Source organism: Hippichthys cyanospilos, chromosome 7, assembly GCF_059441005.1.
Source record: "Hippichthys cyanospilos isolate Australia breed blue-spotted pipefish chromosome 7, RoL_Hcya_1.0, whole genome shotgun sequence".
In the NCBI taxonomy this organism is placed as follows: Eukaryota; Metazoa; Chordata; class Actinopteri; order Syngnathiformes; family Syngnathidae; genus Hippichthys; species Hippichthys cyanospilos.
Genome location: NC_142375.1, coordinates 10,928,930 through 10,954,613, shown reverse-complemented (window position 1 = coordinate 10,954,613; position 25,684 = coordinate 10,928,930). Strand labels below are relative to the sequence as shown.

Sequence of the window (25,684 nt, the reverse complement as noted above, 5' to 3'; positions counted from 1 at the left end):
CCTGTCTGCCATCTTTGTCATCCATCTCTTTGAAGACCTGGGGCGAGAGGTGCAGGCTGGAGTCAAGTGCAGTGAGCAATTTGAGACACAGGGTTCAAAACCTTGTCATGAGGTGATTTTCTTTCTCCCGTTGCACACATGGATGCTAGTCCCTTTCCTTCAAATCTTCTTATCACTTTCTCTTCCATTGCAGCACAGTCCTTATGTGCTTCCAGGAATTCATCACCACCTGGGGGATGAACGCGATTTTCTCTCAGCTCTCATTTGTACGCTCACCCCAAATAACTCCATTCACCGGTGATTCCTGCACTTTCTTTCATCCTCCTTTCTATCACGCTCATCCCTTCCGAGCTGCGCACATGCAACTTAAAAATAAATAAACAGGATCGAATCAGATAGGCCAGAAAAGTGTGGCAGCGTGGGTACTGATACAGAGAGTTTTCATCAGCAGTCTGCATCCCACCTTGCCATATATGTCACACCCCCACCCCTCCCTCCCTTTTCTCAATCTTCCCGCTCTTTACTTTGGAGAATCCATTCCGTCATTGTTACGGTTCCAGTGCCAGTCAGGGTCTTTTTCCTGTTCTAACATTTAACATTTGATGAAAAAACACCCTGGCCTCTTGCAAGCGTATTTTATGTTCATGGAAAGTACAAACGCAACACGTCATACACGTTGTCTGAATTTCCCTTTTTTTTTTCTTTTGCGCCGCAAGTCTTTAAGTCTTTCTCAAGTGGTTGTGACTGACAGCAGTTGGCCTGTCAAAGAGGCACGAATCAAGATGGTGAAAAGTGAAAGAGGGACAGACAGGAGGTAGGAGAAGACGTTTCTAATTCAAAGAGACGTGCAGTGTTTCCCTGGCAACTCGGTTCCCATGGAAACGGCCGTGCTAAAGATGCCATTGGAGTGTGGGGAAAAAAAAAATTATATATATATATATATATATATATATATATATGCACACAAATAAAGTTTCAGAAAAAGATGGTTATTGAGCTCATACTGTAGGCAGGCACAATTACAGTCACAGTCAATGACACCTGAGGTTGACTATGATAGGCTCCTTCTTCACTCACTCAATTTTTTTATTGGTTGCTGACAATACTACAAGCAGCCCCCCAATCTCTGATTTGACTTGTCAAATTTGGCTGCAGGTCGGTGAATTTCTCTGTATATTTTCTTATTGATGATGACATCCTTCAGCCTGCGACCACCGGCATCAACACGCACACTCCAATGATCAATGATCTCTTACGTGGAATGCAACCTAATCATGGGCGGCAGAAGTGGATTGTATATAAAGTCTTTGCGGTGTTTATTGTGGCAGGGGGATGGCGAGTCACACTGATGCAATGGGAAATGAGGGATGAGTAATCAGGACTAAAAAGAGTTAACTTCCAATCATCATCGGAAAGAAATGTTCCTGAACATCACAGACGCTTCAAAAAATAGCAGTCGCGCTCCTGCTCATGTAGCTTCAACCCACTTAAGTTAGTATGTGTAAGCTGTATGTACTGTACGTACAGTACAGAATACACATTAGTTATGCAATGATGGCAACAAACAGCTCATGGCAGTAAACGATTACATATTCAATGTCGAGGATTAGTATTAGAGCTGACTTAAGAACAAATGTTGCTCTGTTTGAAGTTAGTTGTCTTGTTATTTTTGTAGTTGGAAACTGATTCCCGCTTAAATATGTAGAAAAGCAGCTGAGGCAAAATGGAGTGCACTTCTTGGGAAGGTGAGGGTCCACAACACTGACATTAAAGCAAGTGTTTGGAACAAACACTTTTTTATTCTGTGTGCTGTACCTCACATTGTTTTTCAGTGTCTTCAAGATGATGCGGCTTTGACAGTTAAACACTTTTTGCCCAATAAAATGTCAATTCAAAAAGTAATGCTTTTCCAAATATTACATTTATCTTTCAACTGTGTCTTGACATCTAAATGGGCACACATATGCGTAATAATATTTGGGCTTGATGGGGGAATTTTCCCTCTCTTCTGGTCAAAATCAGCAGCGTTTAAAGTAATTCTCCCCCCCTGAACTCCTCGGAAAATGACAAAACATAAATTCAGTTATTTATTACAAATCCATATTTGGTTAAACTCAGTGGTGGGCCATTTATGATTTACTATTATTACTATTATTTACTCTTCCAATCTTCTATGTCTTTCCTCGACTTTGTATATTCCTGACATCCCTTCACAGTCTTTGTATTATGAAAATAGACTTGCTAGTGGCATGATCATAATGCGGTGTTGTGCTGTAACAAAACAGTACAATAAAATGAATAATGAAATGCATGCCAATCTTTTTTTTCTTTTGAGTATCATTTGAGCACATAAAGTAGCACCCAATACAAATAGATTTTAAGTGTCATGCCCTCTTTCACTTATTTTCCTACAACAATAAAATTCTCAAACATTCCTAGAGGTTTTTTTTTTTTTTTGCTGTTGAAATGGCAAATAATTTTAAGCCATGTGAGCTGGCGCCTGTCGAGGAGCAGAGCTTACTTTGATGCTGAGCAGGAGGCTGGGGAAAAAAGGGAGATTAGAGCGAAGCGCGAGCGCGAAGACAAAGATGTGGTGTAAAGATAACGGAGGAGAAAATAAGAGCGAACACTATGGAAAACGGTAGAAAAAGAACGGAAAATTAAGGAAAGCAAGCAGGGAGAAGGAGATAGCGAAAAGCTGTGAGTGTTGACTAAACGTGACTGTGTGTGACAACACTCTGCAGGGGAGAACAGCTGCAGTGTCACAGCACATCTCCAATAGCATTGTTCTCTTATCATCCTCTTCACACTCATGCTAACTGCAGCCTAGAAGAACTAAAATAAGAAAAATGAAAAGTCACTGCTCTGCTTACGCATGGTGACAATTTACGATAAAAGCGTTCCCCTGCTATCTTTCTCCGGTGTAGCACAGTTGTGTTTGTGTTTCCGCTCCTTGTGTGTTTAAGTAGCAGCTGCTCAAAGGTTTAAAACTATGGTAACAACTTTGCTGCCCAAACCCTGACCGGTGATTACCTAATAACCTATGGTTGGCGGTCAATACAGAAGAAACACATTTAGTGGGTAATAACTTAAAGAGGTGGACCAGAAGTGCAATAAAATACACAGGGAGAATGCGCTACCTGCCAACATTCTCCATGATAGCAAATCAGAAAAGATTCTGAGAAGGCCAGTCAGTGCTGGATGATGGATGGATAGTTGAATGGATGGTTTATAAGCCACACAACAAGAATGTACCAAAAAAGTTGCTTTTGTCACGTATAGGCTGCACTGAACTATAAGCCGCAGGTTGTATCAAATATTTGTGCAGAAAAATGGTACATGAATGTTTATTAAATTTTTGTTTTGAATTAAAACTTTTTTTTAACTGTCTGGTGACAGCAACTTTACGCTTTCAACACACTGGACATGCCTCTATGTTTAGAAATAGTGAAGAGTAGCACCAACATATTATAAACATAATACAGACATACTCTGATTCTAAGACTACTGCACCAACACAACAGTAACACGCCTGATTTGATTTACTAGCAGCAAATTCCCCCTGATGATGAGTAAAATAGCAGTTCAAACTCAAACTAGAGTCTTCTGTCTCCCTTTGTTCACTGGGAGATTGCGAAAAAATGGCATAATTCGCGTGATTTTACAGAAATTCTTGTTTAAACAATGTGTTTAATGGACCATATGCACTGCAACACGTTCAACATTCTGATGGAAATTGTGAATGATATGTTTTTGATCTGAAGATTTTAAGCATAACTGAGATGCCACCTGAAATGAACATAATCTCATTCTTCAAATGTGTGATATTGGGTGCTTGTGTAATAATTTGATATTTGAGTATTGGTTCTTTTGCGAGGCCAAAATGTCCTCATAGGTTGTGACTTTTTCAAGACAAAGGGCTTCTCCAACCAACTCTATGGTGAGCCCACTGTTTTGTTCAATGAGCCCACACAGCGTCTACCAGTGGACCTCTATTACAAAAGTGACAGACAATTTTGTCAAGACAATTTCCCCATGCAACTGCTACATCCCTCTCTTCCTGTGTCTCCACTCGGCGAGCACTGCTGTCTGCCGTTCTTTTCACAAAGCTACGGACACGGTGAGCCGTGGGAACATTGATATCAACATCCTCATCCTGGCAATTAGTAATGTGTGCTTGCCATTATTATTTTAGTATTAGCTGGCTTTTATGTTTTCATAACCTCAATTATGCAGCACCGGCACCATAGAAGAAGACATAAAGGCTTTTTATGTGTGTTTTGTTCACTTTTTCTATAAGGCATTTAGTTAAGAGTTGCAAGGTGCTTTTGGGGGCTATAAATTTTGAGCTGAGCATGGTAACAGATTCTGACAATATGATAACCTTGACCAAAAATATCAGGGTATTAAAATTATGTCTCTATTTTTTTTCTATTGAACACAATCTACTTTATTTTTTTTTAAAAAACATTGAATATTTGTACATTCAGGAATGTGTAACAGTTTTAGTACAAATAAATATATATACAGTATAAATATGTTTTTAATTGTTCTTGCTATCAAATTATTTTCAAAGAGGCAACTTGTTGAGTCGACTCTGGAAGCAGCCAATCATATTCTGCTCCATATAAATGCTCTATCTGTTAGCTTAGGCAAAAAGAAAAGCACCCATTACCAGTTATAGACACTATTAGCGGTTCTTGAAATCTTGACTTTCTTGCTTGCTGCAAGCCGTCAACACAGCTCGAGGCCCATGCCTACTTGAGCAGTATATGTACTACTGTAAATTGTGCAACTGCAAAGGGCTCATTAAATTAGACATACAGTGGACGCTTTGATCCCTTTGCAGATACAGTACTTGCGCCTTGTTCAGGCTGCCAGCCAGTTTCAATCTGCAAGTGATTTTTAGCACATAAGAACTGAAACTTGATAAGACTTGCCAAGTGAGAACAGTCACAAAGCACTTGAAATCCAGTTTTTGAGGGAAGGATTGAGCCGATATTCAAGAGATTTGGATGAGATGCGCGGTTTGAACAACTCCAAACAAACAGATCAGTTCTGACTATCTGTGACGTAACTCGACGTCACAAATGTCAAAGTCACGGCCCACGGGCTGAATCCGGCCACAAGAAGGGTTTTTTCTGTTAACAACAAAAAGCAACTTTCAAATACTAATCAAAAAAGGCAAACTCAAAGGTAGACACTGAGAACCGGGGGTTTCAAACAAGCTGGGAGTCGGATTACATGTTCGCGGAGGTTGCTGAAAACCCGTGTATTTTCTTTGTGGAGAAATTGTGGCAATAATGAAAGAGTATCATCTGAGACCGCATCATGAAATTAAACATGCGAAAAAAAGCCAAGAATATGGACGTGAAATCAAGGCTACAGAAGGTGGAAGAATTAAAACGGGGTCTTACTGTAAATCTCAGCAGGCACTGTTCAGCGAGGCTGCTGTCAAGGCCAGTTTTATTTTGGCAGAAGAGCTTGCGAAATCAGCCCGACCATTTACAGAGAAGGAGACTAAAGGCAGCTCTTTTTAAACGTGAGCCTGAGCACAAAACACCATAGCTGAGCGTGTCCATCAATCTAAAAGAGCAGCAATGTGATAAAGGGAAAAGATTTCGTCGTATATTCCCAGGCAATGGATGGGAACACGACACTTCTGACATTGCCAAGTTGTCCATTTTAATCCGAGTAGACTACAGCCTATGCGTGGCACAATTACGTACAGGACATGAGGTGTATTGGGCATACTATAAATTGTCCGTAGGTGTGATTGGGTGTGTGGATGCTTGTTCATCTCTGTATGACCTGCGATTGGCTGGCAACCAGTTCAGGGTGTCCCCTGCCTGGTGTCCAAAGTCAGCTGGGATAGGTACTAGCAAGCCTGCGCCCCCCCATGCAGATAAGCAGCTTTGGATGGATGGATGGAATTCAGCAGACGTTGTTGGTTAAAAACATGACTGCACTCTTTCACAAATGTATCTAAGATTGTGTACGGTTTATGGATTAAAATAAATCAATAAATCAATCAACAAAAAAGACAAAATGTCAACTGCTATCCATAGTATCTTGGCTGAGCACCTGAAAATAATTCAGACAACCCAATGTTGAGATGTTGCTATATTGTCAACAGAGTGGAGCGGAATGAGGTCAGGGATTACAGGAGGGACGAGTGAGTGAAAAGTGCCGCTCGTTGGGTGTCACTGTCAGCATATATAATGACCAGCCAGCTCCATGTGTCACTCGTGCACAATAGCTGTCAGTCACATTTGACTTGCTGCGCTCCATCGTTAAAACTAACACACCTTTGAGAATATGTATATAAGTGAAACAGCAACTTCAGCATACCCTACTCCATACTTGTGAGTAACCATACTCACACAAAACCCTTTAACAATTTTTTCCAGTGCATCACGGGCCCATTTACCAAGTACGCTCAAGTCAAATGTGATCAAATTCAAACAGATAGTATTTTCATTCAACACAACAAACGTAGGAACTAAAATTAAACGCCATGCTGAATTTACCTACATTAAAATACATACAGTAGTTCAATAAAACAAAACTGTCCTAGCAAAGTTAGGATTACATTGAACATAAAAAGTCTATTCACCCCTGTGCAAATTATAGGTGCTTGTGATGTTAAAAAATAGAGACCAAGAAAGAGAGAAACAATGCGGTTGCACAAGTGTGCACACCCCCGATAACTGTGATGTAGCTGTGTTGATTATTGAGTAATAACATAAATGGAAGTAAGGACACACCAGTGTATTTTTGTTCTATTTTGGTTTCCGCCATTTTTCTATATGTCTACATGTGATTTTGCTATGCATAACTCCCATTTCTAGACGCAAATGGTGTGTGTCGAAATGATTGCCTTTTCCATTATTATTAGATAAGGCAGACCATAACAGTATATCATCAAGTTTTTCCGTCTTTAAACTGAATATGGCCCCTGAATATTTTATTTTTCTCATGCGCCCAAATGGTTTCTTCCATTTTTTTCTTTCATTTTTTTTCCTCTGTTATACAAGTTGGACTCTCGACGATAAATGAAAGCAATAGGCCATTCTCGTTACCCCCCAAATGCATTTAGAGATAACCTGACCTTTGAGGATTACATACCGATAGTCGCTTTCTCCCCAGTCTTTCAGCTTGATGTAAAAGCACCCACTTGCGTCTCTTATCTTTATATCTTTTACGTGACACTTTCCTTTGTTCTTCCTTATAGATGACGTTCGTGACCAGTGTACATACAGTTGTTTCAGAGTTAACTTTCAACTTCCGATGCCATGGAATACTTAACCTCCCAGCTCTGTGAACCCATGCGGGGATACCACTGAGACATTGAGGATGTGACAATAATGAATGAAACTAAACTGCAAAAATAAATTTCATGCTGTGACATGAGAAACAATATTGTCACTCGACTGCCTCTGAATTTCCATGTATTTCCATTATGTAATGGAAATTTACCAGAGCAGTGCTACCTGTGATGAGATGATAACATCTTGCTTGGCAAGCAGCGGCTCTTTACCCAAGGTCATTTTCAATGCCTCTTTCCAAGTCCCCGTAAGCAGTTGCTTTTGTTCCCAAGGTGGCTCATTTTGAGTATACGAGAGGTCTCTCAGTTTACCAAAGGGACGCTCATTATGTGATTTCAGCAGTAAGACAGGTTAGGCAACCGTAAATATTTGTGTCAGGATCGTTGTTATTTGATCAGTGCATAGGCAGCCAGATGCCAAGCTCCGCCAGCAGATAATACCAGCTCATTCCAAGGCTTGAAATAAGCGGTTTCGCATCACTGTTTGCTCGGTAAATTTTGGACTTTGCGCCTCACGCAAACACACGGAACGCCTAAATTGAAATTCAAACGCTCTGCGCATGTCCCAAAGGGTTTTTGAATGACAATTTGTTTGTGTTAAAGACTGCAAGGTTTTAATATACTTAATCCACAATCCACACCATGGTTCAGGCCGCACCTGGTTTGTGGATTGTTCAGTGAAAAAATAAAAATGTGAGGATAAACATTGCACATTAGCTGGAGTAGTCATCTCAAGCAGAAGAGGACAGAAACACACCTGGACCACCTGGGAGAATTTCGACAATGAGGGCTGCAACCCGTCGTTGGGTAAGTCGGGTAATTAATTATAAACGTATGAAAGGATTTTTTTTTTTTCAATTTTCGATTCATACATTTATGTTTAGTTGATGCACACCGACAGGCCAAGGAAGTCGCAACGCCGCCGACATGCTTCAAAATAAACACGCTAAATAATGCAACATCAATGCCGGTGCCATATCAGGTTTATATTCAGATTTTTTTTTTTTTTTTTCAGATTTTAGCATTTGTTTAGCTTCAGTCGTTGATTAAGGACACAAATAAAAAACGCTTGTCAGTTATGCTGTCATTGTTGACCTGGCATGACATGTCTGCAAGTTGGTAATGTGAGGACGAGACATATGATCAAATGTTCAAATGCAACTGTACATTTAAAAATCTGAGAGGTAAAAGACCATTGATGCATCAAACATTAATAACTATAATACTACTAAAACTAATAAAAATATGTATTATTATTATTATTGGTATTACTATTATTATTACTGTCATTATTATTATTGTTAAAAATGTCATATTCCATCCATCCATTACTTTAACCACTTTAACCGCTTATTGTGGTGGACCAGAATACACCCTGAACTGGTTGCCAGCAAATTGTAATATAAAATAGTCATATTAGTATTGTTTTATTAGAAAAATGCTGCTTCGGATTAACTTGCAAAATAAAAAAAGGCTGACAAAATTGCAAATTTTGTAAAGTATATTTTGAGCCTTGTAATTCTGAATTTAATAATGTCATATTGTCTGTTGCCACATTATGGCCAGAGCGGTGTTAATGTGCCCCTCACTGTGATTACGCATCACCGTCTCAGACACAGAGAATGTGCAATAGGCCTGTGGGAGACTCAGTGTGTTCCACATTTTAAGGGAATGAGAAGAGCTGATTTCATTAGAGGTGACTGAAGTTGACTGAAACACTCCCACAGCGACGCAGCCCACCCACTGACAGATCCGCCGTTTTAGGACGCAATCTTGTATCACGGCGCCGCCGGATGATGTCAATTGTTGGCATTAACATGAATTGAACCCGTTTCCCATGTACCGGTCACACAAGCATGAACCAACTGACTGCCTTGATTGTGAAAATATTCAAACACCATACGTGTATGTTTACAGAGTATTAAGTAGAATGTCTAATCTTATATTGGAAAAAAATGGCTGCTATAAAAAAGTGACTTAAGCAAGCAAGCTCGACTGTTGTTCATCTAGGTAAAGGCCTCTTTTGAAGAACACGCTGTGACACAGTTTATTGTGAATGTTGTGAAAACAAATCCTCCAAAAGTCGAGAAAACATTGCTTCCTTTCTTGGAAGCCAGTTAGTCCTTATTGCCGAGTTATTTAGAAGAGATTTAGCCCGAGCGACGGTAAGGAGCCACAAGCTTGACTGACAAGTCTCATAAGTCAGTCGGCCTCTAAAGGGCCTTACTCAGGCTGTAAATGATATTTATCGTGTGCGACGTGGGTCAGTAATCGATACACGCTGGATTTGTCTCCAACTAATTGGGAATCAAAAGTGATCAAGCTGACCGCTGTCATTTTTCCAAAAGCTTCACATCACTCCCCCTTGCATTGAATTAAATTAGCGGGATAATTAAGATTCATATGCTGCAATGTTAAAAGGCCAAGCGACGGCAGGCGCAGGGGAAGAAAAAAAACTTTTGTACGTGCTGTAACCGAGTGCAATGCCGTCACGTCGTCTGTGATCTTCCAAATTAGTCAAGCGGACCACGTCTGCGCAGCATGCCCGCTGATGAAGTGGACTCATAATGGGAGAAGAGAGGCGGAGGAGGGTCCCACATTTCATTGTGTACTTAAGGAGTTACAAGTCGAAATTTGTTGAAGTGAAAAGGTCATGAATCCTGATGGTGCAGAGTGTCCGTGCGGGGACAATGAGGACTAAGGAAAACGAAGAATAGATGCTGCCCTCAGATTTTTCTTGTTTTTAGCGTTGCAAGGTCTCCTGTGACATTTTCATGTATACGTGGCAAAGTGTGGGATGGGGGGGGGGGGTTAAAGATTTTCTGATAGAGCGAGAGAGTTTTTGCCTCTTGCTGTCGACCGAACATAATGTCACAGTTGTTCAGAGAATGACGTTTACAAGCTGAGCCTCCATTAGTCATTACTGGAGCCCCGTGCAACAGTGATGTGACATTTTTGGGCAAGAGCAAGTGGCCAAAAGGCCACGCCCTGATATGGAAATATAATGGATGTTTTTGCTTGATTCATATTCCAAAATCGCAATATTAAATCTGTACACTAGTGGGGCTTAATCTGACATATTATCGCAGAGAAAATGTTTGACTCCGCTTCCTCTTTAAAGTGATTATAGCATAAGATAAAGATCCTCGTTTCTTTTGTCGGTCGCCAGTGTTTTGCCATGTGTGTGAACGTTAAGCAAGGCAACTTATGTAAATAATGATGTGGTTAAATATGAAGTGTATAATTCACATTGTTGCTTTTAAATCAACAAGGAATGAAAATAAACAGCTTGCATCTTTACGTGTTCACAGGTTTGTTGCTTCTCTTTAGCTAGTGCCATAATAATAACATTTACTTGAAATGTGAAAAAAAATGGCAGCGACAGCATGGATTGTAATCATATTTCAAAACAACTCATGTCTGGTCACTCAGAAGTTTAAGTGCTCTTGAATTTCTTAAGTGCAAGTGTGAAAATCAAGGTTGCCCACCTTGTTGAACAGATTGCATTACACCTCAAGAGAGCCACATTGCCTTTCATTTTAAATGCCTATTATACATTTAAGACACTTAAATTTACGGAGAGAGTAAATATAAGATCTGGTAGAATGTGGTTGAAATGAATTCCTTAAATGAAACAAGACACACAACACGAAAGAAGATGCTGTGATGTTGCCTCACACTTGACATATTTTCCTCCTTGGAATACGGACAAAGATTCACCTCATTCTTTTGGAGATGAAAGATGTCAAAATTGCTAGTAACACACTGGTTTTTTTTTCAACTTTGTTTTTGACAGAACAATGGCCTCTTCTAAGGTTTATTTAAAAAAAAAAGAAAAAAGATTTGCTTAGAGTTGTTTGACAACAAAGGTAAACCAGGCATGTCCAAAGCCTCATCACTTTTAACCAACAGCCTTGATGTCGTAGTTTTTGCTTTTTTTGGGGGGTAAATAACTACTTTATATGGGTACGGGGCAATAGGTAGGGACCACTCTGTAAATTTTGAAGGGGAGCGAGAAACGGTGCCAGACACAGGGACCCACCAAGAAGCGATGTCAAAGATAGTGAAGCAGTGTCGGTTCAGTTTATACACAATTCTTGACTAGAATTCACTGTTGTAAAGTGTGAAATACAGAATAAAACTGAATATTCCGCTGCGAATATTTGTTTTTACATTTGTCTCAAAATAGAGTTAAAAAAATGTTGAAAAAAACTAAGCGAGAATTACCGATGTACAAACAAACAAAAGGAAGCACAAAAACTGGAAATTGAAGATTTCACCAAGTGTTCCCATTGTGTTGGCACGTACCCATGTAGACAATTTGTAATTAATTGCGTGATTTACTTTTTAGCATGCGCAATAAATCCAAAAAGACTTCTTTTAAACTTACATCTGGATTCATTTGAAATATTTGACACAATAAAATGAACACCCCTCCTCTATTATTTAGCCTTAAACAAAAAGCAAAAGTTGAACATTCAAGTCCTCACTTCAATCATTCAAACTAATTAGATGAGTTTAATCATACACCACAATGCCTAGTGTGCGTTCCTTCTACCCTTGACTACAGTAAGCCATCACGTCCACGAGGAAGCATGCACCCATTGTTGTGATTCAGGCACAAGACATTTTTTCAGATGTTTTGGTTCACACGATACATCTCATCTATCACATACACTACAAGTCGAAAGCAAGGTTTTGCCGATCTTTATTTATCAGAAACCGTTTCATCGGTCCTACTCTGTCGTTTTTGAAATGTTTTTGTCATTGAGCGGTCTGTAAGCAAAATGACGCGTCTGTCACTGAGGGACATTCTGTCAGTACCAACAAACTGCCCACTTCTGGTGAATAATACTTTGATCAACAAGGACAGTGTTGTTCATTCCAATTAAAACAACAGCAAAAAGTGCTGCGTTCCTCTCACAAGCAACAGCGTCAATACTCTTGTTTTGATTTATGGAGCATCCCTGTCATAATGACAGTGCACAAATCGAGGAGACAGACCCATCAAGGTGACATGTGAAACGGATGACAAACATCTCCTGCATTACAGATAGTGTCTGTTGGCAATGATGATTCATTTTCTTGTCTGGGTACGACACATGACAATTGATCTTCCTTTAAGTGCAATGGGCACATGAGTATTATGCCTATCGGGCAGGACCCCGCCGGTGTTATTTTAGTGCATTGGTGACCAAATCCAGGCACGGGTGCCAGATTTGGCCCACCACATTATTTTCTGGAGCCACACAAAAGCACATGATATGAAACTATTCTGTTGTTGTTTTTCTTTTGGCAGAAAATGTGTAAAAAAAAAAAAAAAAGCCAATTTTTCTTTACGTTTTACAGATATTACATTTTTAGCACCCCGACATCATCACATTTATTAATTAGTTAGCAGACTACAGGAAGTTCTGTTTTTCTAGACATTTGACAGTTAAAAGTGAACGGGGTTTGTCGATTAATCATATTTGTCAATTAACTCGGCTGTGTTCGAGGGAAGGTAGTTTACAATAGCAGAGTGGTGCCAACCTAAATACATGGTTGCAAAATAGGCCTATAGCCACATTTCAAACATCCTTGTGCACAGCTGGTCCATGCCATCTTTTTCATTATGTTACATATTTGACCTAGCAGCAAGTATAGTCTGGTTAAATGCTACACGGATAAACGATCTTCATTGTTGGGTCTGTCAGATAGTTAAGTATTATTTCAGTTCTATACCAAATTAGGGACGGACATAATAATTAACTGACCGTTGATAATTCTCTCCATTGTGTGGAACTGATTGGTGAGTAATCATCTTAAACCAATTGAGGCAAAACAGAGTACCAGTAGAGGTGGCGCTGATTCAGTCTCAACTCGGGTGTTGTCTGAAGAAACGGGATGTGAGCTACACTATGAAGTTACTGACAAGCAAATAGGCATGCAGAATATTCTGAGACAGACTTTCACAAAAAATAAATAAATAACCACATAACCAAGTGTGTTTTTGTTGTATGCAAGGTCTTTAAAAGACAATTTGGAAAAAAAAAAAAAAAACAAGCAGTGTTGTATTGGGAAATGCAGTTTTCGGGTATGCAGATTATTGAAGTGGTTTGAAAAAAGCTTTCCCTGACAATTAGGATTACATGCGTGTGGCAAAAGATGATTTTTTAATGGCACCTTGTCCCAGCCCTGCATTCAATTGGGCAACACTCACCACAGCGCCGAAGCTGAGTCGCCCCACGTTCCCTATCGGCCACCCGACAGACACTTTTTCACCCTGTGAGAGTTTCGTATTTAGCATGCAGCAACTGTAAGCCCTCCTGCATAATTAAAAGTAACGGCAAGCATTGTTGGATGGGGAAGTGAAACAATGCAAGCAGAATGGAATGTGGCAAAAGGAGCCTTGAGGGTGGGGGCCCATTTAAGAAAACATTTTTCCGGATTCTACACACCTTTTGACTATATTTTTTTGTAATCCAAAAACCACAGCTATAATCTTCTCATACACAGGCAAAACGCTATTATCATTCAACAGCAGCAATGAACAAACGCACACACACGCGAAACAGAGGCTAGGAACACAGCTTACGTCCAGACAATAGATCTGGAAGACCTCATTAGTCTCCTGGGCTGGAGGCGAGCGCAGGCCCCGGCCGGCACTGTCGTCCTGTTCTGCCAATAGCTATGGAGGGTAGCGCGTGAATTAATGGCTAAATGGAAATGTGCAAATTGTTTAGTGCAGATTGGGCCTACCTGCATCTGTCAGTGACGCACTTGCTCATTATAAATAGGCTGCTGGAGAGGAAAATAAAGCTAGCCGCGGTGTTGTTTACGTAGCCTTGCCATCTCTACAGAAAATGTGAACTGCTGAGTGAGACAAGGGACTTCAAACACAGCGAAAGCACACATGTGCCATCGACGTTTTTAAATGGAAAGAAAAGCGCAGATCACGAGCTGGAGAGAAATTTAGTGGCCTGCGAGAAAGGAAAAGTACATGCGTTATTAAATTTGTACATTTTCTATAAAGCGTATCCTCATTAGGATCACAGGTGAGTTGAAGCCTTTAGGTGGAGCAAAATCCTTCTCAGCCAATCACAGGGCACATATACCTGTACCATAGGGTCGGGGTTCCAAAGTCACTGTGAACGAAGGAGGACTTTTTTTGTGGGCCTCTTGAAAATAATTTACAAGGTGAATAAATGACCTGAACAAGATCTGGTAATGAGAATAACTTGTGTGGGTGAACAGGGAATTTTTTGGAGGGGTGGAAAACGTTGGAAAAATGTTGAATCAGAAATTTCGGCATGCAAATTGAATAAGCCGAAAGTAATGTTGACCGTGAAATCGGAAGGAAATGGTGCGTATCAGATGAATTACGCAAATACATGTTCAATAAAGTGTGGGGAATAAACCTAACAAATGCATGAAGATCTTCAGCCTTGCACTCTGCCAGGAAACCAATGGTCCATAACCGAATAGTTGGGGACCCCTCATACAGTGTTGGTGTTATAAAACACATCTCAATGTCTTTTTAATGTGACAAAGAACAGCTCACCTATTTTCCATCATATTTCCACTTTTCTTTGATGATACATTTTGATGTATTCATTTATCCGATCAAAGTATTATCCCTCCATTGCCCTTCAGAGATCAAGCTGCCTTTTCTTTTCCTTATTTTCCCTTCTCACCTCCAGGCACTGCTTTTGTCATACCAAGAAAAAAACGTTTCCTTTCACTTTTCCCTGTAACTACTTTCATATAGTAAGTCAAAAGAAATGTATAAGAAAGTGGTTGCCATGCCAACCAAATTTCCCACATTCATCCTTTAGTCTATGGGTGTGCGTATGTGTGAGAGAGCCTACAAGGCTGAAAAAAAGATTTAACAAAGCGAGGCAAAGTCGATGGTAATCACAGGGGGACTAAACTGTTGTCATCTTCAGCGGAGTCTGCGACCATGCCCTCTCTGTAAAACACACACACACACTCGCACACGTACGTCTCATTCTTCGACCCTTATTGTCTGCAATTCATCAAATTCCATAATATTAGGATCGTTTTGCCAAATTCGCAGATTGGAAGGCTTATAATAATAGTGAAAAGATCCGATCCATGAAACTTGAGTCAGCAGAAGAAATTTGTTTGTCTCATTTGGATGTTGATTTAAGCGGCAATTGGCTCATCTGTTATACTCGAAGTTAACACCGTTTAAATGGTTCGTGCTGAGTGCCATTATTATTTGGACAGGTTCATCTATTAGACAAATATTTTCATGTACAGTAATAGAAAAATAAACATTTTTTATATGAGAAAAAGAAGTTTAGGATGTTTTTCCCTCATTAACAGCAAAGCAATTCTTCCAAGTTAATGTTTGGTATGTTATGCAAATGTAAAAACGGGTTAACCACCAGAACACAATAATGCAATCATTCTTGACCCTAATATGGATGTGAGTGGTATTACAGATGTGCCTAACATATTTTTAACATTGTATACTAAAGTGCAACTGGCAAAATAATATCAATGCTGTGACGGTGGCCATGAAAATAAAATCTCAGTTTTGATTTTTTGAGTATTTGAAAATCTTCATTTGAACTCAAGTATGTGCTCTATTTTGGTTTTCTGGTCTGTGGCCATTCCAAATCTCGTCACGATTGTCAATATGAAATTGGAAATTGCTGTAAGATCCCTGCAGAGGCAAATGATAAAAATAAAACACAATTCATTTCCACATTGCCGTATAGTCATTTTAAAACAGATTTGAGCTTTACTGTGGCGCTGGATGTCAGCAAACACCGGAGTCTTCCTTACCTTGGCCGCCATGACCATGGAGGAGCCTCCGCGGATGCCCAAAATGGGAATGTGAGTCTGGGCGGAGATGAAGTCCAGAATCTGAGCGATGGCCTCCTGGTCCGTGTCGTCGCCAAAAACGACACCTTGCAAAGAGTTCCTCGACATTTGTGTACAGATCCGATTGATGATGCTCTTTGGGTCGGTCTCGTTCATGGTGACCACCTCCACCTTTGGCGGGTAGGGGATGTGCAGGAAGTCCTCTTTCTCAAGTCCCGCCCCCAGGGTCACTTCACTAGAGTTCCCGACCAAAATGACAGCGATGCTGAGGGAGCTGATGAGTTTGGGGTTGATTGGGGGAAGCGCCTGTGGCCCGGGAGAGTACTGAGGCGGGATGCCAACACCGCGATGAGTGCTGCCTCCCCTCGGGCCACCGTGCCCTCCTGGGGCGCCTCCTGGACCGGAACCTGGACCTCCACCCCTGCCCCGAGCTCCCGCAGACCCTTGCAGGAGCACTAAGAAGATGAGGAAGAGAAGGAGCAGCTGTGGCCGAGGATAGGGGTAACGCAATGTCGGTTTTTGGGGTGCAGCAGGAGCGCGATGGGGGCAGGGGGAGGAGAAAAGCTGTGTTTCTTGAGGACAGGTGGGAGACAGGGGGAGGCTGACAAGCATTGTGGAGGATCGTAAATGCCGTCCCTGAAGGAAGAAGACAAAAAAAAGGATAGCGGGTATTAGAATTTGTACAGTAATTTGTTATACTCAAATAATTAGGACTAAATATTAATATGGCCCTTTGCATTTCAAATGCCTGTTTCAGAGGTGAGAGGCTCTGTGGTTGAATCTAGACTCAGGCCATCAAGTTGTAAATTCACTTTTTGACTGGTTATCAGAAAAAATACAGAGCAGATTTGTTGAGTATGTAAGTATGTACAGTATATGTGTGTGTTTTTGTGCATGTATGTATGTATGCATATATGGAACTAAATTAATTGATTATCGACCATATACAGTACAAGTATTTGGTGTCAGGCCGAAACCTCCCCTAGTCTAAAATTGGTCAGTTTTATATTTTTTCAACACATCGATATTTTTCAGTCCCCACATAGGTCTGTCAAGAAATGATTAAAGCTAATCAAAGTAATTTAATAATTGCAATTATATTTGTCTAAATAAATGAATAAATAAAAATGAGACTCAAGAAAAAAAAACATATCTAACTGAATTTTCCTTAACTGGGCTAGCTTTTAGTTGGGGACTACTGTACTACAGACTTTGCTTTGGAACCTGAGCCCCAATCTAAATAATAACATAAAATAGGGAGGAGGAGACTCCAAATTGGCTGTTATCCGAAAAGAAAGCGGGTGGCAAACCGAGCCTTGCTTTTACGAAAACTCCACCCATTTACAGTTTTGATTATCCTCCTCCACAGGGGTCCAAACGTGTTTCCTCCTCTCTGTTGTTTCCTGCTCCAACCCTGTCAGAAGTGGAGTGCAGACCTATTATTTTGTATTATTACTATTATTTACAGCTCCTTTATTAGCGGCCACACAAAAAGCAGCAGAGGGGAGCATAAAAGGAGACAGATGGGAGTGCAAGAGACTAAACCTAAGTGAAGAGCGAAGTGGGAGGCGGGGAGAAACACTATTAGTCATAGCTTGTTGGGAACATAATGCTGTGTCTTACAGCTGCAATTGTGTTTGCATGCGTAAATTTGATCACAATATGGATGGGTCTTGGAGTAAATTTTCTTGATTGTAAGGAGACATCTTTTTTTTTTCTTTTAAATATCGGGTGTTCCCTCTTTATATGGCGAATCAGTTGTTGCTGACCATGTCTTCATTTAATGTGGCTTAACCTCACAATTTGCAGAGTTTCTTGCTATTTTTATAACTTGCAAGTCAAAACTTTTTTTGTTTTTTTTGCAGAGGTTCATAGTACAAGAGAAAATCTATACAATTTCAGTGTTGAACAAGGATTTGGATTCTCCTCACAATTAGCTTCATTTCCCTTAATTACTCAATCCAACAAGGGTTTAAGAAAGGTCTCACTTTTTTAGGCCTGCACCCAATGGGGTGCCATTCTAGTTGGGTGATGAGCTCCAAAATAGGCATGGAGGAGCCTTTTAGATGAGACATAAATGTGAGAATCGCTCACACAACACCTTTGTTAATGTTTTATTTATCAGGTACTGCATGAGTTTAAAGAAAAGAAACAAAGTTGTGAGTAGGGACAGCAGTGGAGGAATGGGTGCAATGTGCTAAGTGAGGGAAGGAAATAAAGCAGGAGGCAAATAAGGCCTTTAAATGAAAAGCTTATAAGTCTGATAACCAGACGTTAGCCAGTCCTAATGGCAGGTGCACATAGTAATTGTAAACTAGCTGAATTCTCCACGAGGACGTAAGCCAAGCGAGGGAACGAAAAGGAGGAGGAGGAAGCGAGTGGGAGGAAGGCAGCAGAGAGCAGAGCAGAGAATAAATAGAGACATCCACAAAAGAGATGGAGGTGGAGGAAGAAACGACAAGAAGCAACCCAGAAGATGTATAGGGAGGGAGCTGCTTAGGGGCGACACAAAGCACACTAAAGATTGCAGAAAACAGGACATGAATAGCAAGATGACGAAGGAGAGAAACAAGAGGTTAAAGGAGGCGGCTCGGATTACTTCAATAACAAGTAAAAAAGTATGTTTGACTAGCATGTGGGAAAACGATGTGAAAAATGCAAAATCCCAACTGAATCCAGAGAGCCAGATCAAATGAGTCTTCAAAGAAAAAAAAAAAAAAAGAAAGAAATCAAGGCTATAAGAGTGACAAAAACACATAGTGACAGTTGCCCATTTGAATATGTATGTATAACAGTCGGGCTCTGTTGCCATAGTAACAATTCAAATGTGTGTGCACAACACAGTGATGGACAAGAAGATACAACTTGTGAGCCGCAAAGCCTCGCATGCCCTCACTCGATAATGCGACAATTTTTATTTGACGTTGCGCAAAAACACAAACCTGATTATTAGGAATAGCTAGCGCACAACTGTACACACACACAGTAGGTTGATGCACTATACTGCAGATACAGATGAGCCAGTGAGCCGCCTGTTAGTGGACCTCACATTAAAAATGAATCTCCAAAAAAAAGCTGGAGGCGCGATGGAGGCTGACAGAGTAGGTGCTGTCGGCCCATTTGGACTAATAAGTACCATACAACATCATCACTGTCATAAAGGGCCCCTTAATTAATACCTTTATATGGCGGGTGTCACCGGTGGATCATTTAACTCGCGAGCATCCAATCCTGCAGCAAAGAGCTCTCGCTTGATGAACATTGACAGCGTTTATGTGGCAATTAGGGCCACATACAGTATGCGTCCGCATTCAAAAGTGAGTGGCAGCTGCGCAAAAGCACCCGTGTGTGTATACGTACAACAAGGTAGCAATATGAACAAGCGGCGACCCCAGCCCTTTGTGTAGGCACGCGGACGCATGAGCACAGTGCAAATGGTTCATGAAGAAGGTCAAGCAACGTTTGCGTCCTTGTCTTTCGACATCTGAGCCCTCATGATGGATGCACGTCCCCCTGTTTGCACAATATGAAGAAATGGTACGTGCCCTTACAAGCACGCATGCATGCTCTGCGGCCATCAGTCGTTTCGCGCCTAACATTTGCAAAGAATATTGCTCGACGAAGCCTGTCAAAAATCCCAAACCCAAATGAGGAAAGCTGCTCCCTTCTATGACCTGCCGGTTCAAGAGTCGGATCCATGATGGATCCGACTGATGATCCATCAAGCTATGAACTGTTCTTAATCAAACTGCGCATCCAACACGTTAACCTTGTGTATCCCAACCTTTATCGGGACAAATCACAAATGTTATAGCAAAATATCACAGCAAACCACCTAAAATGTTTATAGAGGTTTATTTTCATATAGTGCCTCCTCCTTTTCATGGATTATGGATTTTTTTTGTCATTTTGCTTGGTCATTTCAAATGAAGATCTGTGGTCACCTATCTACACGTGACCTGATCTATTCCGATCCTCCGTTTTCATGCTGGTTTCATTAATCAGATCGGCCATGTGACACATCGAAATCGAGCACACCATTTGCAAAAATTGAGTTCATTTTGTCTATTTGTCACTGTAGTTGTGATGGTTTTGACACTTTTATTGAAGCAATATCATGAGTAAAACAAGGAATGCATACCACAAAAAAGGGAAGCTCTCTCCACCATTTTCAAGTGCATTTGATTTTGATTCAGCCCAAAGATAATACTTTAAGGCTGCTTACATGGACGACCACAGAAATAGATTTACCGGTGAGATACTGAAATATGTTTAACCTTTTTTTTCATGTAATTATTTAACTTGATTACTTTACTTGAGTCATACCATCCTATAGTAATAATACTTGACCAAACCTTTTGGCCAATCAGAATAACAACCCATTAGCACTTGGGTTCAGTCAGCAGCTACAGTATCAAAGGATTTTGCTTATACGTTTTCCTTTTTCTCTTTCTTGATCAAGGTTGGTCAAAGAAGCATATCGCCTTGTATCTCCAAATACATCACTTCTCAGGTGACCCAAAAAATTACTACCGTAATTTGTTCAACCACTAGCATTGCCTCTAGAAAGAGAGCAAGCCATTTTCAATCATTTAGATTGGTCAATAATCTTTAAAAAAATAACTACACGTGTGGACTGACCAAAAATGATTAAATTCACCTCAATTTAAATCATGATTGAGTGATATTTACCCTGTCTGCATAGGACCACCAGGCTTAGGAGGTTTTATTGTTTTGACCTTTAGTGATGTCTAATTTGAAAGCCTTCAAAGGTTAACTTCCAAAGTGTATGAAACACCAAAGAAAGTCACCCCAAGAGCTTCTTTAAGAAAGGGTATAAGTATAAAGATTCTAAGATTCCAACGATTGCCTTGGTAAAATCCCAATGGAAAGGCCTCGGGGAAAGATGCAAAATAAAAAACAAAAACAAAAACAAAAAACACCATATTCCATGACAGACACAATCCGTGTCAACTCACTGTCCACGCAGAGCCCGCACGCGCATGAAGTTACAGCGCCAAGGGACTTTGAAGATGGTTTTGGGCAAACAAAAGCCAGCAACACAACATGACACCATTGTTGACATTAATGAAACAATTAAATCAATTCAAACCAATCAATCAATCAAAGTTGGTTGAGTGACATTATTTGCAGTTTACCTGCGATGGTCTCATATTTCTATAGTTTCATAAAACATATTACCATTGGTAAAATGAGGTCTCTCTACAATTTAAGAATGTAAGCGGTTTTAATACTTTACTGTGGTAAAAAGTTATTAAGACTTGTGAAACGATTAAAAAGGTCAGAAAATGTCATAAAGAGGTCTATGACTATTACTTTTTGTTGAATTTCATTTTGGTCAACATCCTTTTTGTGATTCTGATGAGGTCCCACCGTACGCATGACCTAACATTACAGTAGATTCCAGTGAATATAGCACCCAAGCCGCAGCAGACTCAGAGGCATTAAGACGGAATGCGCCCCACAATTTCAAAGGCACGTAGGCGCTCGTAATCGGCATCTACGATATCCCTCGAGATTTGAGGAGGTGGGCTGTGCTTTACAGCACGATGTGTGAAAGGCTTTGTGGATAACACAAGCTGACAGGCATATCTATTAAGGGGGCCCATTTACATTAAGTGGGTGGTCAGTTGCAGGTAAAAGCAACTCGTCTGTCATCTTTGCTTACTGAGAACATGCTGGATAATTTATATAGAATAACAAACGATTTTAAGGATCATACAAAGCACTTTGAATAATGTCACACCTCTAATTGAGCTTTAATGAGAGTAAAAACCTTTCAAACAAGTCGAAATATCCCACTGGAGGTTAGAAAGAGCAGACAGCGTTTGGCATTTTCACGTTTTGTCACAACAGGTACCCAGTCATTTAGAAACATTCTTAATAGGTCAACAGTCAACTGTTGATCATGCTCATGATATATCTACTAATAGAACACCATTAGTTTATCGTATTACTTCTCGGGGATCTCATTATGTTGAAACACAAAGATAAAGGGCATAACAATGAATTTGTGTTTTTGTTTGGCTGTACTACTGTTGCTATTATTTCATAAAATTTCCTTGATGGGTTATAAGTAAACTCCATCAATCCATTTTATACAGCCACTTAAAATCAATTGATTGAATAAACATTTTGATATGAAATCCATAACTTAGCTTCAAGATACCGTCCATTCACGCTAAGAATACTTAGCCACCAAAAAAAAAGAGAGGATATTAACTAAATCTTTGAAAGGTATTTAAATACAATGTCAAATAATTGGTATATTCGTCCACATCGTCGACAATGGCGTCTTGACAAAAATTTTAAAAAAGTATAGCGCTATGGTTTGTGAATGGCACTCGGTGGCAACTGTCTGTCGAACCTGAATGATGCTGCAGTGCAGTCAGGTAATCAGACGTCTTGCGGCTGTAATGACTCCCTGCATAGTGAGCGGAAGCCAACACATTTTCTATTTGCAGCCTCTGTAATTAATCAATTCGCAAAGTCAAACTGACAGAACGTTTGCCAAAAAGCTTGTCCAAAGATGGCTATGTATGCAATAGACCATGACAACTAAATTACAGTGTGAAAAGACAGGTTGTCACAAGTACTAATAAATACTTTCTAATCTAGCTGTCAGCCAAAAGTATTAAAAGTCTGGGTGAGAAAATAAAGAACCAGGTCAGTACAGTGGAGGCTTACAATCGTAATGCCTCCGGGCTCCATCTGAAAACAGGCCAAGAGTCACAGAAAATAAAATTGGAGTTACACAAACGTATATAATTTTTTACTGTAGGTGTGTGTGACATAGAAACAGTTACGTTCCAGCAGGTAACCAATCTGACATAAAGTGGCAAACATCAGCCGATCACGATCAAGCTGATCAAATTGGTGTAAGGTAGCCTATATGTTTTTTAAGAAACTCTGCTTTCAAACATGTATTTCTTTTTTTCTGGTTCTATTCAAGCAAGCTTATAAAAGCTGTGGAAAAATAATTGGAGAGACAACATGTGTGCAGCCAAACTTGCCTGCAGGGAGAAAAGTAGTAATGCAGTGTAGTTAAAAGCCATCTTGGCCAACAATTTTTTCAAGAACCTTTTCGACAGCGGCTTATCAGGGTCATCTAGCAAGGGAAGAAAAAAAAAAAAAACTCAATAGCAAATAGTGGTTGCAAGAAATGGCCCGATCAACCACTTGATGTCACATCCAGTCCTAACATGGTTCAGTACATTAAAATTAACTGGGCTTAATTACTAGGATTGTTTTGGCAAATACAAGACTAGATCAAGCACAACAATTGAAACACCAGATATGAATCACATTTCACAATGTTGCATCGTTAACGCCATCAATACCTAAAAGCAGGACACCGGAGTTAAGCTTTAAATTCTCATTTATTTATATACATATAAAGCTTGTTCTTTCGACAGGTATGGGCATTTAAATGATGGGCAAATAAATTTATAGCACAATACTTATTCCCCGTACTACAGTTGAAATAACTGAAGACTAAAAGTAGCAATACTTTGATGCATGACTGTAGGCAACACCACTGTAACTGTATTACAAATTGCCGGTTCGACAGAACTCATCAAAGAGACATAAAACAATCACAAGTGTTGCTTATAATGGCAGCAACGATAAAACCCACTGCACCGTAATCATGATGTTAGTGTCAGTCCGCTAAGTAATACAGTACACCAGAAGTGCTGTAAATTGATTGTGATATTTTAAGCTCATTTAAAAATAGTTTCTAATCAAATACAATATGAATACATGGTGCAATGCATATGTTTGAAAAAAAAAAAGTACAAATATTAAATAATGAATAAATCAATATGCTGGAGGCTAAAGTAAGGTATTTGAGACTTATGCACTAATAAAAATTAAATTGTTTAAAAGGTTAAACTAAAGCAGACAAGTCTGTGAAATGAAAAGTTTAGAGCCTCACTCCAGCCCAGAGGGTAAGCATTAATGGATGATTGGAGGTTGCCCAATATCTCCACATTGACTGTGTTGTGTCCAACTGTTGGTTAAAATGCAAAATGTATGACACATCATGTCAGCATGCTACAGTTAATCAAAATCACTTGTCTCAGGATCTTGTAGGAAATGTTACTTGACTGACAAAGTTCTTGGATGTACGACGATGTGCACTTTTGTCCGGTCAAGATTCCTCTCTTGGCTAATAAGACACACTGCATATCTCCACTGTTGCACTAAGGCTGCCCCGCCTCTTTAAATAACTATATGCTCTTCAGCCCAGGCAAATAAACTAGACGAGGCAATCCGATTACACAGACAAACACACGCAAACACACACACGCACACCCACACACACGCACACACACACACGCACACACACTCACATAGATAATAACGGTAGCGCCATGATGACAAAACGCACATATGCTGGGGGGTTGAGGACCCAGCTATCTCCCGGGGTCTTCATTACCTTATTGAAGTCATTTATTCCGCCAAACTTGCAGTAGATCTACTGCCCAGGAATTAATATAGCAGAAGAGAGACGTGTCCCTCAACGGCAGCTTGGTGCTCTTAACCCTCGGAGGGCTCCGGGCACCATAGTTTCAAACATAACAACATGCTGCTTTTGTATGTTTGATATGTCACGAGAACACATGCTGATTTCTAGTGAGAGCAGCACGATTCCAATAATATAAATCCGTTGCTATTATCAAAAGAGAAAAAAGGGAGCGGTGTCGTCATTTTTGACGGACACGTGCCACTATAAGACAGTAAACAATGACAGCACTTGAAGCGGTAAACATACACAGTAGAGGATTACAAAAAAAAAAAAAAAAAGATTCACATAAGAATCAAGTTCCTCATTTACTACGATTCAGAATCCATATAAAATGTCCCAAAATTTATTTCGTAAATGAAAAAAAAGCGCTTCCTGGCAACTTCCATGTAACTATTCAATGAAAAGACAGCAGCATGAAGTCACACGCCAACGGAATTCTGCGCAGGCTAACTTCTAAGTAAATACATCAAATAATAGATGGATGTCAAACGTGGTCGTCATGCATATTTATTCTGCGGTTGACCTTCGCAGCGGTGGTTGCTACCATCTAGCTTTACTCCTTCTCACCACACCACACTCTTTTTATTGACATTACAATACATCTATAGCAAAATTAACAAAAAAAAAAAACATATTTAGTCACCTAACAAGGATGCTAAAAAACCGTTAGTCAATTACGCTGTCATTGTATGATATGGCACAAGTCTCCAGGGTTAGAGCTTGCCACCATATTTGTGGTGCATTTATATGCAGTTGGACATTTCAAATACAGACAGAAGAAAAGGTCAGTGTATTAAATATTAATTTCCTTCAAACATATTCCATCACTAATAAAGTGCACAGTCACTGTATGATACAGCACAAGTTTCCAGCATTAGTGTTAGCCACTAACAACATGATGCATTCAAACACAGTTTGACATTTCAAACTGGGATAGAAAGAAGGTGCGTCTATGCATTAATAACCACAAA

At 40.0% G+C, this 25,684-nt stretch overlaps 1 protein-coding gene across 1 annotated transcript in view; it reads right to left on the bottom strand.

The window, feature by feature from the left end:
• grin2bb (glutamate receptor, ionotropic, N-methyl D-aspartate 2B, genome duplicate b) overlaps window positions 1–16,318 on the bottom strand; it is a 76,955-nt gene extending 60,637 nt beyond the window's left edge. Inside the window, exon 1 of the mRNA XM_088419314.1 lies at window positions 16,124–16,318. Coding sequence (XP_088275440.1) covers window positions 16,124–16,318 — 195 coding nt within the window. The remainder of the gene's footprint in view (window positions 1–16,123) is intronic.
• Between the last annotated feature and the right edge of the window lie 9,366 nt (window positions 16,319–25,684).